Source organism: Tachyglossus aculeatus, chromosome 3 (genome assembly GCF_015852505.1).
Source record: "Tachyglossus aculeatus isolate mTacAcu1 chromosome 3, mTacAcu1.pri, whole genome shotgun sequence".
NCBI lineage: Eukaryota > Metazoa > Chordata > Mammalia > Monotremata > Tachyglossidae > Tachyglossus > Tachyglossus aculeatus.
In genome coordinates this window covers 20,943,014-20,957,622 of record NC_052068.1, presented here as the reverse complement: position 1 = coordinate 20,957,622, position 14,609 = coordinate 20,943,014, and the positions used below count along the sequence as shown (strand labels likewise).

At 57.1% G+C, this 14,609-nt stretch overlaps 1 protein-coding gene across 1 annotated transcript in view; it reads left to right on the top strand.

Annotated features, from left to right (window-relative positions):
* RRP12 (ribosomal RNA processing 12 homolog) overlaps positions 1–13,219 on the top strand; it is a 37,826-nt gene extending 24,607 nt beyond the window's left edge. Inside the window, 18 exon segments of the mRNA XM_038744061.1 lie at positions 141–295; positions 1,240–1,307; positions 2,431–2,524; positions 2,755–2,913; positions 3,083–3,163; positions 3,319–3,424; positions 3,890–3,997; positions 4,290–4,447; positions 5,734–5,825; positions 6,701–6,853; positions 7,185–7,357; positions 7,618–7,749; positions 10,595–10,644; positions 10,934–11,006; positions 11,414–11,478; positions 12,537–12,619; positions 12,747–12,801; positions 12,803–13,219. Coding sequence (XP_038599989.1) covers positions 141–295; positions 1,240–1,307; positions 2,431–2,524; positions 2,755–2,913; positions 3,083–3,163; positions 3,319–3,424; positions 3,890–3,997; positions 4,290–4,447; positions 5,734–5,825; positions 6,701–6,853; positions 7,185–7,357; positions 7,618–7,749; positions 10,595–10,644; positions 10,934–11,006; positions 11,414–11,478; positions 12,537–12,619; positions 12,747–12,801; positions 12,803–12,850 — 1,853 coding nt within the window. The 3' untranslated portion in view covers positions 12,851–13,219.
* The last annotated feature ends 1,390 nt before the right edge of the window (positions 13,220–14,609 follow it).

Below are 14,609 nucleotides of genomic sequence, written 5' to 3'. Positions count from 1 at the left end.
CCCGCCCAGCCCGGCTCTCTGGGGCCGGTTCCGAGCTGCGGCCCCCTCCCTGGTGTCACTTCCTGGAAAAGGGACCACCTCCTGGCGGCTCATCCCGCCCCGCCAACCTCCGGTACCTGGTTTGTCCTCGCCCCCTCCAGAGGCTGACCGCACAGAAGTGGGCCGCTTTGCCAAGAACTTCCTGCCCATCCTGTTCAACGTGTATAGCCAGCCGGCTGGGGCTGGGGAAGGCACGGCCTCCCGGCGGGCCGTGCTGGACACCGTCAAAACCTACCTCACTGTCGCCGAGCCTGAGGTGAGCTGGGCCCCGGGGCCGGGGCCCACTCTATCAATCAATCAATCGTATTTATTGAGCGCTTACTATGTTTAGAGCACTGTAGTAAGCGCTTGGGAAGTACAAATTGGCAACATATAGAGACAGTCCCTACCCAACAGTGGGCTTACAGTCTAAAAGGGGGAGACAGAGAACAAAACCAAACATACTAACAAAATAAAATAAATAGAATAGATATGTACAAGTAAAATAAATAAATAAATAAGTAGAGTAATAAATATGTACAAACATACATACATATATACAGGTGCTGTGGGGAAGGGAAGGAGGTAAGATGGGATGGAGGGGGGACGAGGGGGAGAGGAAGGAAGGGGCTCAGTCTGGGAAGGCCTCCTGGAGGAGGTGAGCTCTCAGCAGGGCCTTGAAGGGAGGAAGAGAGCTAGCTTGGCGGATGGGCAGAGGGAGGGCATTCCAGGCCCGGGGGATGACGTGGGCCGGGGGTCGATGGCGGGACAGGCGAGAACGAGGTACGGTGAGGAGATTAGCAGCGGAGGGTGCGGGCTGGGCTGGAGAAGGAGAGAAGGGAGGTGAGGTAGGAGGGGGTGAGGTGATGGACAGCCTTGAAGCCCAGGGTGAGGAGTTTCTGCCTGATGCGCAGATTGATTGGTAGCCACTGGAGATTTTTGAGGAGGGGAGGGACTTTGTGGGGAGGCTGGGCTGCGGAGGGAGGGAGGGGGCACTCTGCCGCTGCTGTCCATGCTCACCTCTCTCTCTAGGACTGGCCAGAGCTCGGTGGGGGAAAGCAGGAGCTTTGGCCTCTGTTTTACTTGTTCAGCCCCATGACGGGCTCAGGCGTGGCCCTCAAGCTGGGTGGTCAGTGCAGCCGCCCGTAATGAGGTCCTGCAGGGTCGGTCCGGGGCCCGCCAAGGAGGGCTGGGACGTGAGCCTGTCCCTGCCCTTTCCAGCTGGTGTCCGGGTTCCTAGAGAAAGCGAGCGAGAAGGTGACGGACCCCAACAGCACCGAATTCACCAGGTACCGTGCCCCGGGTTCTTCCCCCCGGGGTTGGGCGCCTCTCCTTTCCCCGGGACGGGGAGCGGGACCACAGAGCCTCGGGGTCCGTTCTGCCCCAGAAAGCCTTCCGATGCGGGGAGTCCATGGTGGGGGCCACACCCAGACCCCCTAGAATCGGTACTGCGAGCCCAAGTTGAAGTGCAGGTTGGTCGTGAGGTGTGTCCCCCTTCCCCGGCGACCTGCTACCTTTTCCCAACTCGGCTTTAATCGGTTCCCAGCCTTTAGTGTTCTGAAGAGGCAGAGCAGCCCTGTAGCAGCTGTATTTGTTAGTGTTTACTGTGTGTAGAGCACTGTACTGAGCGCTTGAACTAAGCAGTGGGAAAATAGCCAGCATCCCTACCATCGGGGACCGCTCAAGGAGCTTGGAGAACTAGAGAAGCAGCACAGCGTAATGGACAGAGCATGGGCCTGGGATTCAGAAGGCCACAGGTTCTAATCCCAGCACAACCACTTGTCTTCTGTGTGACCTTGGGCAAATCACTTCACTTCTCTGCCTCAGTTACCTCATCTGTAAAAGGGGATTGAGACTGTGAGCCCCATGTGGGACAGGGACTGTGTCCAACTCTATTTGCTGGTATCCACCCCAGCACTTAGTACAGTGCCTGGCATTTAGTGAGCGCTTAACAAATACCATCATCAACTAGAGAGAGACAGGTCGGGCAGCCATCAGCATCCTATCGGTAGGGTAGGACCTTCTGGCCATTGAATAAGAATAGTAATTGTGGTATTTAAGTGTTTACTATGTGACAGGCACTGTGGTGGATACAAGCAAGTTAGGGTGGACACACAGTCCCTGTCCCATTTGGGACTCACCATCTCAATCCCTATTTTACAGATGAGGTAACTGAGGCTCAGAGAAGTGAAGTGACTTTCCCGAGGTCACACAGCAGACAAATGGAGCTGGAATTAGAGAGGCATGGCTCACGCATCGGGCTGATAGGTTGGGATGGGGGTGGAGGTAATCAGGGAGAGCTTCCTGGAGGAGATGGGTTTTGACAGGCCCGCTGGGGGAGGTCTTTCCTGCTTGGTGCCCACTGACATCCCTGCCCCTTTCCTCCGTGTTTTCTGTTGCCGCCGCGAGCAGGCTGTCCATCCTTGACCTGATTGTGGCGTTGGCACCTCACGTGGATAAGAACTCAATCAACAACCTGTTCCGTACAATCCGGCCCCATTTGGAGGTGAGCCTCGGCAGGGGTGGTGGGGGCACCAGGGGTTGGTGGGGGGCCTGTCTTTCCCAAACCGGGCACCATCCCCGGGCAGGGTTTGCCCGGTTTGAGCTGGTGAAGACGGCCCCCTCGGGTGTGCTCTGTGCCCGGGGCAGCTCGCCGGCTGCCCCCCGTCCCCTCCTGGTGCTTACTGTACCCCCGTGCGCCACCCCATCACCTGTCCTCCTCGTCCTGTTCGTCAGAGCAAGGAGCGGGGGCTGCAGAAGAAGGCCTACCGAGTGCTGGAGGAGCTTTGTGCCAGCCAGCAGGGCCCTGGGGAGCACTTTGTGCAGAGCAATCTGGACGAGTTGAAGACGACCTTGCTGGGCTCCCTGCGCAGCGCCGCCTCCCCCGCCAAGAGGGTGAGGAGTGGAGCGACCCTCACCACCCCGTGCATGTGGGGGCCAAACCTAGAGTGGAAGCTCCCCGGGACAGGGTGGGACTGAAAGGGAGCGGAATTGACCTTGCTCGTTGGCGCGCGTTCATTCTGTGTCTGTTGACTCCCACCCTTGAACTCTCTCCCCCCTCCAGCCCCGCCTGAAGTGCCTGTTCCACATCGTGAAGCAGCTGACGGGCGAGCATGAGGAGTTTGTCACCGCTCTGGTCCCCGAGGTGAGGGCCGGAGAGGGCCTGTGTCCCCGGGGAGAGGTTACCCCCTTTCCCCCCACCCCACCCCAGTGAATTCTCAGGCTCTCCCCAGCTGGTCTCTCCCTGCACTGGCATCGGTGCAGCATGGACTGATCACCGGTGGGGCCCGTCTGCCGCAGGTGATCCTCTGTACCAAAGAGGTGTCCGTGGGAGCCCGGAAGAACGCCTACGCCTTGCTGGTGGAGATGGGCCATGCTTTCCTCCGCTTCGGCCCCAGCCAGGAAGGTGAGGCCTCTTCTGTCCCCCCTCCCTCTTCTCCTCCTTCCTTCCTTCCCTCCCTCGTCCTGGTCCGGGGCCTGGCTCGCTGCCTGTGGCTGCTTCCCCTTTCCCCCGCAGGAGCCCTGCTCATTCATTCATTCATTCACTCAATCGTATTTATTGAGCACTCACTGTGTGCAGAGCACTGAACTAAGCGCTTGGGAAGTACAAGTCGGTAACATATAGAGACGGTCCCTACCAAAACAGCGGGCTCACAGTCTAGAAGGGGGACGGCGGAGGCTTCTGGCTTGAAGCGTCTCCTGCTCAGACTCCCACTCCCGTCTCCCCCACCCTCCCGGGGAGTAGGTGATTGGGGAGGAGAGGGGGGAGGAGACGGTGGCTTTGTGGGGAGGTGTGGTGTCCCCCACCAGAGAAGTGGGGGACGGAGGCCCGCCGGAGGTGGCTCCACTGTGGTCTCTGGGGCTCTTCCAGATGCCCTGCAGCGATACCTGCTTCTGGTCTACGCCGGCCTCACGGGCTCCGTCACCATGGTCAGCTGCAGTACCCTCGCCCTCACCCGCCTCCTGTTTGAGTTCCGAGGTGAGAGCAGTCGCGGGGCTGTAGCGGTGGGGAAAGAGGAGCCTTGTAGATCATCCTCACCATCACTTGCCCATCCCCAGCGCAGCAGGAGTCCCGGAGTTTAGTCTTCCCCCCGACACACACACATATATGTGTGCATGCGTCGGATTGAGCTCAGAGAAGGCAGGTTCCAATCTTCCCAGATTAATCTTGACGATCCAGGCCGCCCCCACCGCCCCACGCCGGTCAGGGTGGCCGCAGTCGGGGGGGACCGAGGGCGGGGTCTCTGATGGGCGGCGGGGTCCGGCCGCAGGTCTGATGGGGGCGGAGACGGTGGAGCAGCTGCTGAGGAACGTGTGCCTGCTGCTGGCTTCTCGGACCCGCGACGTCGTCAGGTCGGCCCTGGGTTTCGTCCAGGTGGTCCTGCTGGTCATGGATGTGGCGCTCCTGGCCAAACACCTCCAGCTCATGGTGAGCACGAGGGCCGCGGCGCGGGCGGGGGGCAAGGGACAGCCGCCGATGCCTGTTCTAGCCAGTCCTCATGGGGCCGGGGGAGGGCTGGAGGGCCAGGTGGACAAAGCAAGCCGCTACTCTACCATCGAAGGAGCCATCTTGGGCTCTGCCTGGACGGTGGCTCGGGTTCGAAGGGCCCAGTGGGCCTTAAAGTGGGTGTGGCCACAGGTAGGAAACAGGCCAGTCCATCACCTGTATTTTTTGAGTTCCTCCTGTGTGCCAGAGCCCTGAACTAAGGGAACAGCAGAATCAAGAAGCATGGTTGTTTACCTCATTTGTATAATGGAGATTAAGACTGTGAGTCCCATGTGGGACAGGGATGTGTCCAACCTCATTGCCTTATATTTACCCCAGCACTTAGAACAGTGCTTGGCAGATAGTAAGTACTTAACAAATACTGTTATTATTATTATGATAACATAATATCATACGTTATCTCCCCCCTCCCTCTCCCCCTTCTCCTCCTTCTCCCCCTCCTCCCCTTCCCCATCCCCCCGCCTTACCTCCTTCCCCTCCCCACAGCACCTGTATATGTGTATATATGTTTGTACGTATTTATTACTCTATTTATTTGTACATGTTTATTCTAATTATTTTGTTTTGTTAATATGTTTTGTTCTCTGTCTCCCCCTTCTAGACTGTGAGCCCACTGTTGGGTAGGGACCGCCTCTCTGTGTTGCCAACTGTACTTCCCAAGCGCTTAGTACAGTGCTCTGCACACAGTAAGCGCTCAATAAATACGATATGAATGAGTGAATGGTTGTAGGTATCGGCTGGTTCATAATTATGTCACCAATGTGAGCAGAGTGGTAGCCTGTGGCTTGTTGGATTACTGTGGGTCTTCCCTGAGTGGTAGGGTTGTTGCGGGCCTCCCCTCCCCTGTGGGTGCTGGAGAAAATAGTCGCCTGGCCCCTGGCACAGCCTCTTCCCACTTGCCTGAGGTGTGAGAAATTGCCACCAACCACCTGGGCGAGGGTCTGGCAGTGGGCCCCCATCTCACCTGCCCGTCCCTCCCACCGATTCCCTCGCTGGCTCCTTCCGAAACCACGTGGGCTTGTCAAAAAGGCAAACGGCTCGCATGGTGCGGCTTCTGGGAAGGGGAGTCTGGGCAGGGCGTCACGTGAAACACGGGGACGGGTTAGGGGAGCCTGGGACAGACCCTTCCTCGCCTCCCATCCCCGCAGGCGGCGGGGTTCGGGTCTGCCCCGACCCCTCTCACGCCGCCGGCGTGTTTCCGCTGACAGATGGAGGCCATTGGGAACCTGACGGACGACATGCGGCGTCACTTCCGCCTGAAACTCAGGAACCTGTTTACCAAGTTCATCCGCAAGTTTGGGTGAGCGGGTCTGGGGACGAAAAGGAAGGGGGAAACTGACGGAGGAGGCTGTGGGCGCTAGCGGCGAGGGGGTTGGATGGACGGCAGCCTTTGGGACCCAATCCCCTTGGCGTCAGTCGGTCAATCGGCCGCATTTGTCGAGTGCTTGCTGTGTCCGAGCACTGTACTGAGCAGTTGGGAGAGTGCAGTACAACAATATAACTGTCCCCGGCCCATGTCATCCCCTGGGCCTGGAATGCCCTCCCTCTGCCCATCCGCCAAGCTAGCTCTCTTCCTCCCTTCAAGGCCCTACTGAGAGTTCACCTCCTCCAGGAGGCCTTCCCAGACTGAGCCCCTTCCTTCCTCTCCCCCTCGTCCCCCTCTCCATCCCCCCATCTTACCTCCTTCCCTTCCCCACAGCACCTGTATGTATGTATATATGTTTGTACATATTTACTACTCTATTTATTTGTTTATTTTACTGGTACATATCTATTCTATTTATTTTATTTTGTTAGTATGTTTGGTTTTGTTCTCTGTCTCCCCCTTTTAGACTGTGAGCCCACTGCTGGGTGGGGACTGTCTCCATATGTTGCCAACTTGTACTTCCCAAGTGCTTAGTACAGTGCTCTGCATACAGTAAGCGCACAATAAATACGATTGATGATGATGATGATGAACTGTCACATTCCCTGCCCACAGTGAGCTTACAGGCTAGAGGTCGAGTTTACAGTAGAGGGTGAGGAGTGGGTTTTGGCCTGAGCGAGCTGGAGGTATTGCTTGATAGAACGCCACCTCTCTCCTCCTCCTCCTCCCTCCCTCCCACTCCATCCTTGCCAAGAGGAAACCCCAGGACTAACACCCTCTGGGCCGCCACCCTCCTCTCTGGCCCACAGCTTCGAACTGGTCAAGGGGCTGCTCCCCGAAGACTACCACAAGGTCCTTGTGAACATCCGCAAAGCCGAGGCCCGTTCCAAGAAACAGCGGGCTCTGCGCCAGGCGGCCGCGGAGGAAGAGGAAGAGGAGCCCGTCCAGCTCCGGGGAGATGGGTCAGTATCTTGCTTGGGCCCTGGCCTTGCTGCCGCTCTGATTTCCAGCGGGCCCTGAGAGAGCCCTCCGTGCTCCCTTACGGCCACCCTGAAGCCATGCTGTGGTGTGTGGGCGTTAGCAAGCTCCTTGCTTCTCCCTGTGTAGGATTTTGGGAGCAGGGGATCCCCAAGAGGGTCGTTGGGGTGTCTGTGGCATATATGCCTCCCCTTCCTGTGCCCAGGGAGCACTCGGAGGTCGGGGTGGGGCTCTTCAGCCTGTGGACTACCGGGGTCGGGGAAGCCACTCTGTTTCTTTGGCGAACGGCGCCGGCTGACTCGTCCTCACGTACAGAATCGAAGAGATCTTGGCTGACTCAGAGGAGGAAGAGGAGGAGGAGGAGCAAGCCTGGCGGGGCAGGGAGCAGAAGAAGCTGATGCGGCAGAAGAGCCGTGCCTGGTTGAAGGAGGGCAGTGGCGATGAGCCCCTCAACTTCCTGGACCCCAATGTGGCCCAGCGAGTCCTGGGTGAGAGTGAGAGTGGGAGGGAGATCCCCCTCTCTAATCCCTGCACTCTTCCCTCCCCGGGGTGCGGGGGAAACTGGAGGGGCAGAAGCTGAGGGTTCACGGTCCAGGGAGGGCACCGCGGTTAACCCCGCTGGGCCCAGCCACGGCAGGTCGGGGTCCGGAATCGTTGGCGGCGGAGAGCGGGTCCCGAGCGGCATTCGAAGCGTGGCTCCGACTCGCTGCTGATCTTTTCCTCCCTCCACCCCCTTTCCGGGGAATAGCTACCCAGCCCCGGGTCAAGCGGAACAGGAAACAAGGCCACGACTTCAAGATGAGCGCCGACGGGCGTCTGATCATCCGCGACGACGAGGAGGAGGAGGAGGAGGAGCCGGAAGAGGAGGAGAGCTCCAAAGGTGAGGCGGAGGGAACGGAGATTCTTGTTCCTGGACTCCCGGGGCCTGTTCCCGGTCGGGAGTTTAAAGGAATTGCCCCGGGGGGCTGAGGGCTTTGGGCAGCAGGGAGGATCTGGGCCTTCCCTCCACGTTTGGGCAGACACCCCGCGGGAGATGGGGCGGCTTCCGGGAGTCCGTGGGATGGCAGGGGCAGGACCGGGCCGAGGCTCACAGAGGGAAGGGCTCCTGGAGGCCTCGCCAGGGGCCCGGACCCCGGTGGGCAGCTAGCTCAGTGTGGAGGTGGGTTGAGCATCTTCTTTGGGATCTGCAAAACACCGCCTCCCCCACAGCGGAGTGCAGTGCTTCCTGGCGCTACAGCCCAGGCCTGGGAATCAGAACCTGGGTTCGAATCCTGCAGGGCCCCACCCCGTGTCCGCTGTGTGACCTTGGGCGAGTCACTTCTCTGGGCTTCTTACCTCATCTGCAGCAAGATGAGAAGCAGCGTGGCTCCGTGGAAAGAGCCCGGGCTTTGGAGTCAGGGGTCATGGGTTCAAATCCCGGATCCGCCACTTGGCAGCTGTGCGACTTTGGGCAAGTCACTTCACTTCTCTGTGCCTCGGTGACCTCATCTGTAAAATGGGGATTAAGACTGTGAGCCCCACGTGGGACAACCTGATCATCTTGTAACCTCCCCAGCGCTTAGAACAGTGCTCTGCACGTAGTAAGCACTTAATGAATGCCATCATTATTATTATTATTATCTGCAAAATAGGGGTAGGAGTCTGAGCCCCATAAGGGGCAGGGATGGTGTCCAACCTGATTAGCAGCGTGGCTCAGCGAAAAGAGCCCGGGCTTCGAAGTCAAAGGTCATGGGTTCAAATCCCACCTCTGCCACTTGTCAGCTGTGTGACTTAGGGCAAGTCACTTAACTTCTCTGGGCCTCAGTTCCCTCACCTGTAAAATGGGGATTAAGACTGTGAGCCCACCTTGGGACAACCTGATCACCTTGTAACCTCCCCAGCGCTTAGAACAGTGCTTTGCACATAGTAAGCATTTAATAAATGCTATCATTATTATTATTAAATTGTATCTAGAAACAGCAAGGCACAGGGGATAGAGCACGGGCTTGGGAGTCAAAAGGTCATGGGTTTTATTCCCGGCTCCATCACTTGTCTGCTGTGTGACCTTGGGCAAGTCAGTGTACTTCTCTGTTTCTCAGTGACCTCATCGGTAAAATGGGGATTGAGACTGTGAGCCCCACGTGGGACAGGGACTGTGTCCAACCCAATTTGCTTGTATCCACCCCAGCAGTTAGTACAGCGCCTGGCACATAGTAAGCGCTTAACAGCGCTTAACGGATACCATAATTATTATTATTACTCCAGCGCTTAGAACAGTGCTTGGCACATAGTAAGCACTTAACAAGTACCAATATTGTTATTATTGTTATTATTATTATTGAGAGGGGCCAGGCTGGACCTGAAACACAGTGGTCTCTGGCCCGTCTTTCATTCAATCATATTTATCGAGCACTTACTGTGTGCAGAGCACTGTACTAAGCGCTTGGGAAGTACAGGTTGGCAACATATAGAGATGGTCCCTACCCAACAACGGACTCAAGTCTTGCAACTGGTATGTCCCTGTCTGGGCCTGTTTTGGGTGGAGTATCCGGGATTGAGTGGTTTCTGTGGCTCCCCTTGACTATAGTAATAGTAATAATAATAACAATGGCATTTATTAAGCGCTTACTATGTGCAAAGCACTGTTCTAAGCCCTGGGGAGGTTACAAGGTGATCAAGTTGTCCCACTGGGGGCTCACAGTCTTAATCCCCATTTTACAGATGAGGGAACAGGCCCAGAGGAGTTAAGTGACTTGCCCAAAGTCACAGAGCTGACAATTGGCGGATCCGGGATTTGAACCCATGACTTCTGACTCCAAAGCCCGGGCTCTTCCCACTGACCCACGCTGCTTCTCTTGGCACCTGCTTCCCTAGAAGTTCCATGTCCTTTAAGTGCTTAAAGGCTTCTCCTTCAGAAATGAGAGGCCAGAGGAGTGGGTCTCTTTCCTGGGAGTGATCGTCCCTAGGACCGGATCAGAGCTGAAAGCTCCTCCCTTGCCAACCAGGTTGGGGTAGGGAGAAGGAGAGGAATTACAGAGGCCCTGGGCAAAGTTGGGAACTGACAGTTTAGCTGGGCAACTCGGTTAATTAATTAAGTGTGGTATTTGTTAAGCGCTTACTATGTGCCAAGCACCGTTCAAAGCGCTGGTGTAGATATAAGGTAATCAGGTTGTCCCACGTGGGGCTCATAGTCTTCATTCTCATTTTACAGATGAGGTAACTGAGGCACAGAGAAGTTAAGTGGCTTGCCCGAGGTCACACAGCAGACAAGTGACCGAGTCAGGATTAGAACCCGTGTCTTCGAGAAGCAGCGTGGCTCAGTGGGAAGAGCCTGGGCTTTGGAGTCAGAGGTCATGGGTTCAAATCCCGGCTCTGCCAATTGTCAACTGCGTGACTTTGGGCAAGTCACTTCTCTGTGCCTCAGTTCCCTCATCTGTAAAATGGGGATTGACTGTGAGCCCCCTGTGGGACAACCTGATCACCTTGTAACCTCCCCAGCACTTAGAACAGTGCTTCGCACAGAGTAAGTGCTTAGTAAATGCCATTATCATTATTTCTGACTGCCAAGCCCGGGCTCTTTCCACTAAGCCACGCTGCTTCTGTGGGCTCAATGAGTGGGTGGTATTTACTGAGCGCTTACTTTGGGCAGAGCACTATATTAAGTAAGCCCTTGGGGGAGTGTAGCACGATGGAGTTTGAAGGGGGCATTTGGCTCTGTGATAAGCACTTTGTGTCGTTTGCTGCAGCTGCGGATGAGGAAACGGCGGACCTCGAGCAGGAAGTGGGCATCTGGAGTGTGAGTATTGCCTAGTCTGTGTCCAGGCCCACCCCGGGCACCCAGCTGACTCCTGCACTCCTTCTTGGCCTCTGTGGCCGATGCCCCGCTCTCTTCATCATGAGCTCAGTGATTCCCCTTCCTCTAGAGTCCTCCAGCAGGTCCATCGGAGGGGATCGGGGTGGGCTTTGGGGGTCTGAGTTTGGGGGATGGAGGTCCCTTGGAAAGAGCCTTCTGTAAGATGCGGGGATTGGATGGGAGGTCTAAGGGACCGATGTGTTGGAGTGACCCCGGGCCCGTCTGTTAACAGAAGAAAGCCCAGAAGCGCAAGCTGCGGAAAGAACACGACGATGAGGAGCTGGAGCCCCGACCTCAGTACAAAGGTGAGACGCCAGTGGGCTCAGCCTGCCCTGGCTGCCACGGCCCCCTCGGGGCTCCGCTGCCCGCTCTGTCACGACTCTGTAGGGGTGAGGTGGGAAGCTGCAGCGGGGGGCTTAGGCGGGGTGTCCTGGTACCTTCTGGGTGGAAAGTGTTGGGGTCGGAAGAGGGGGAGGCTGGTATTCCCAGGGCGTGCACACTTTCTCCCCGACCCTCTGCCCGGCCTTGAGGGCCGGTTCCAAACAGGAAGGGGTGGGGTAAAATGAGTGGGGGACAGAGAGCAACCCAGTCCCTTCCTCGGCCTCAGCCCCCTTGGTCCTCGATCAGAGGGAGAACGGGGGCGTGGGGGGTGCGTCCCAAAATCCGCTCCCTAGGAGCTGCTCTCAGGGATCCTCTGCCGTTTCTTTTCTAGCCGGGGGCTCTGGCATCCATCGTCCTCTGTCAAAAAAACCCGCTGGGGCTGACTACAAGGCCAAGGTATGTCCCGCCCCCGAGAAATTGGAGACCAGAGACTCCTGTGGTTGGGCGGGGAGGAGGGGACTTGACCTGGAGTGGCCTTTTCTCTTCCCCAGGGTGGGCAGCGGCACAACCTTTGCCTTATCTCTCCCCCCTAGTCCTTGACGTTAGTTTCCGCGGTATGCGTCCCCTCCCCAAACACCGGGGCAGGCGAGCAGCGGGAGGGAAGAGGTCAGGCCTGCACTCACTTGAGAGAGGCTAAGCGAGAAGGGACTGGAAACATTGAGCCTGGGTGGGGCATTTGGGAGAAGAGAGGCATGGAAACCCTTGTTTTCAGCAGAGTCGTCCCGGGACTCTGCCCTCAGGGTGAGAAAAACTCTCGGGTCTTTGCCTTGAGATCAGCACTGTGGCCATTTTGGAGAGAGTAGTAGTAACTGTATCTATTAAGCACGTACAGTGTGCAGAGCACTCTACTAAGCGCTGGGAGAGAATAAATATACAGGAGGAAGAAAGAGACCCTCCTGCACCCGACCTCCTCAGATCTGACAGAGAATTACTCTCCCCTGCTTGAAAGCCTTATTGAAGGCACATCTCTAAGGGACCTTCCCCTGCTAAGCTCCCATTTCCTCTTCTCCCACTCCCTTCTGTGTCACCCTGACTTGTTCCTTTTGTTCTACCCTTCCATCCCCACAGCACTTATGTGCATGTCTGTAATTTATATTAATGACTCTTCCTCCACCCCACTCACTGTGGGCAGGGAATGTGTCTATTGTTGTACTCTCCTAAGTGCTTAGTATAGTGGTCAGTATGTACAATTGAATTCAGTCGTATTTATAGAGCACCGTATGTACTAAGCGCTTGGGAACGTGCAGTACAACAGTAAACAGTGACAATCCTTGCCCACAGTGAGCTCACAGTCTAGGGGGAATGAGTGAATGACCCTGGAGCCCCGACCCAGGGACAGAGTGAAGGAGTGGACGCCTGGGGCGAGGGAGCCGTATCCAGCTGCGGGCGGGGGCTCACACCGGGGACCCCGGGCTGCTCTGCCCATCTTTGATGGTCTGTTTTCTCCGCTGCAGAGAGCGAGAGGGGACGTGAAGAAGAAGGGCAACCCAGACCCGTACGCCTACATCCCCCTCAATAAGGCCAAGCTGAACCGCAGGTACGGCCCAGCGGGACCAGGACCTTGGGCGGTTGGGGAGTGGGGGGTAATGGGGGCGATGGGGGGTGAAATACAGGGGAGGGAAGAGGGATCTGGGGCTTCAGGAAGATGGACTTCTTCCCTGCAGGAAGAAGGCCAAGATGCAGGGGCAATTCAAAGGGCTGGTGAAGGCTGCCAAACGGGGGGGCCCGGACCGGGTTCAAGAACCGCAAGAAGGAGCGTCGGAGCTGACGCTCCAGGACCCCCGGTGAATCCCACCCACCACCGGGAGCAGGAAGGCGGATTTGGAAACGGATGGGCCGAGCGAGCTAGGGCACGGATCCTGCACGGCCCCTGGCGGGCCGGATGACGGGAATGGGGGCGAGGCCTCCCGACCGCTGCCACCCAGGATAAGCCCAGGGGACAACGTGTCTCAGATTGGAGCCGCGCAGCAGGAGAGACCGTGGTCACCACCAGGCCTCTGGACTCTGCTTGAGGGGGCCCGAGCGTGTGTGCTGTGTGTGTGTGTGTGCACGCCTGGAGCGGGGCTGCATGCCGCTGCTGATGGGGCTGAGTCTCTCTTAGCAAAAGGGTAGAGAATAAATACGCTAATGACCATCACCTGGGCTGCGAGAGTTCTACCTAGCCAATGGGAGCCCAAGCCGACGACCCTCCCGTGATGGAGCAGTGGCTGGTCACCCCTCTTCCTCCATTTCCTAGGACCACTGGGTCCCAGCCACCAGCCTCAAAGGAGCTTCAGGACGGAGGGCCCTCGGGTCCTGGAATCTGGGGACAGTTGGACGAGGCGAGTAGTGATGGTGGGCGATGGCAGGGTCAGAGCCACGTGGGATTCAGGGGAGCCGAGCGGGGCACATCCTGTCCGTGTACCGAGGTCCAGCCTCGGCAGCGGCCACCTCTTCAGCCCTCCCATCCTCCTCCGAGCCGGCCCCCCGGGGCAAAAGCTGGAGCCCAGCTGGGAATGGGGAAGGGTAGAGGATTTGTTCTTTAGGATTTCCATGCAACTGCGGAACTAACTCCAGGACCCACAGTCTGATCAGGGACTGTCTCTGTAGCCTGGCTAGTTCCCTGATAGTCTGTTTCACGGGAAGTGGGGGTCTCTGTGTTCCCAGGCACCTGGTATGATCCTTCATTTAAGATCCAAGTTACATAGAGGACTCTTGGGGCCAGGAGGAGAGGAGTGGGGGGCAGCATGGGGCGATGGGTCTTTCCTGTGGGGAAATCTGAACTTTCAGACTCCAGCTGCAACCAGCTCCCTCCATTTCAGAGCTGCAGGGAAACCCTCCCACGGAGCAACTGCATTCCCCAAAGAGGCCTAAACTGGACCCATCACCAAGCAGGCAGAGTGAGAAGGAAGGAGGACTTGTTGGGGCCAAGAGGACTTATCCCGGCCCTTAAGTAGGTTGGCCCTCCAGGACCATGGGGTCTGTGTTCGCACAGAACCTGGGGTTAAGGAAAACCCGCACTCAACCTGCCGTTTCTTCCCACAGCGCGTCGAGCTGCATCTGGGCAGGCGTGAGAGGCGGAAGAGCGTTCTCTGATCTCGCCTTGGCCTTCCAGAATGCAGGGGAAAAAGACGTGTTATGTTGTGGAATCCATTCTTAATTTCTGGGCTGTTTGAGTCATGAGGGCTCTTGCTGCCTTGCCAGTGCCTTGTAAGACAAGAAGGTTTGTGGGAGGGTTCTAAGGAAGAGAGTTTTCCAAACAACTTTTTGGTGTTGGCAGAGTGCAGGCTTTAATGGGACATGCCCATCTGCTTTGTCTCCTGAGCACCCCTCCCTCCATGTACCCTCCCCCCCAACTTTTTGATGCTAAGTGGGATGGAATAGGTTTGGGAGAAGCCTGGAGACCCATGAGGATTTATGGGGCCCAGAAGTTTGAGCCATTCCTTAGGAGATGGATGTAAGGCAGAATTGCTCCCCTTTGTCTCCTAGGGTCTCTGAGAGCATATACAACCTAGTATAGTGCTCTTCACACAGTAAGTGCTTGACAA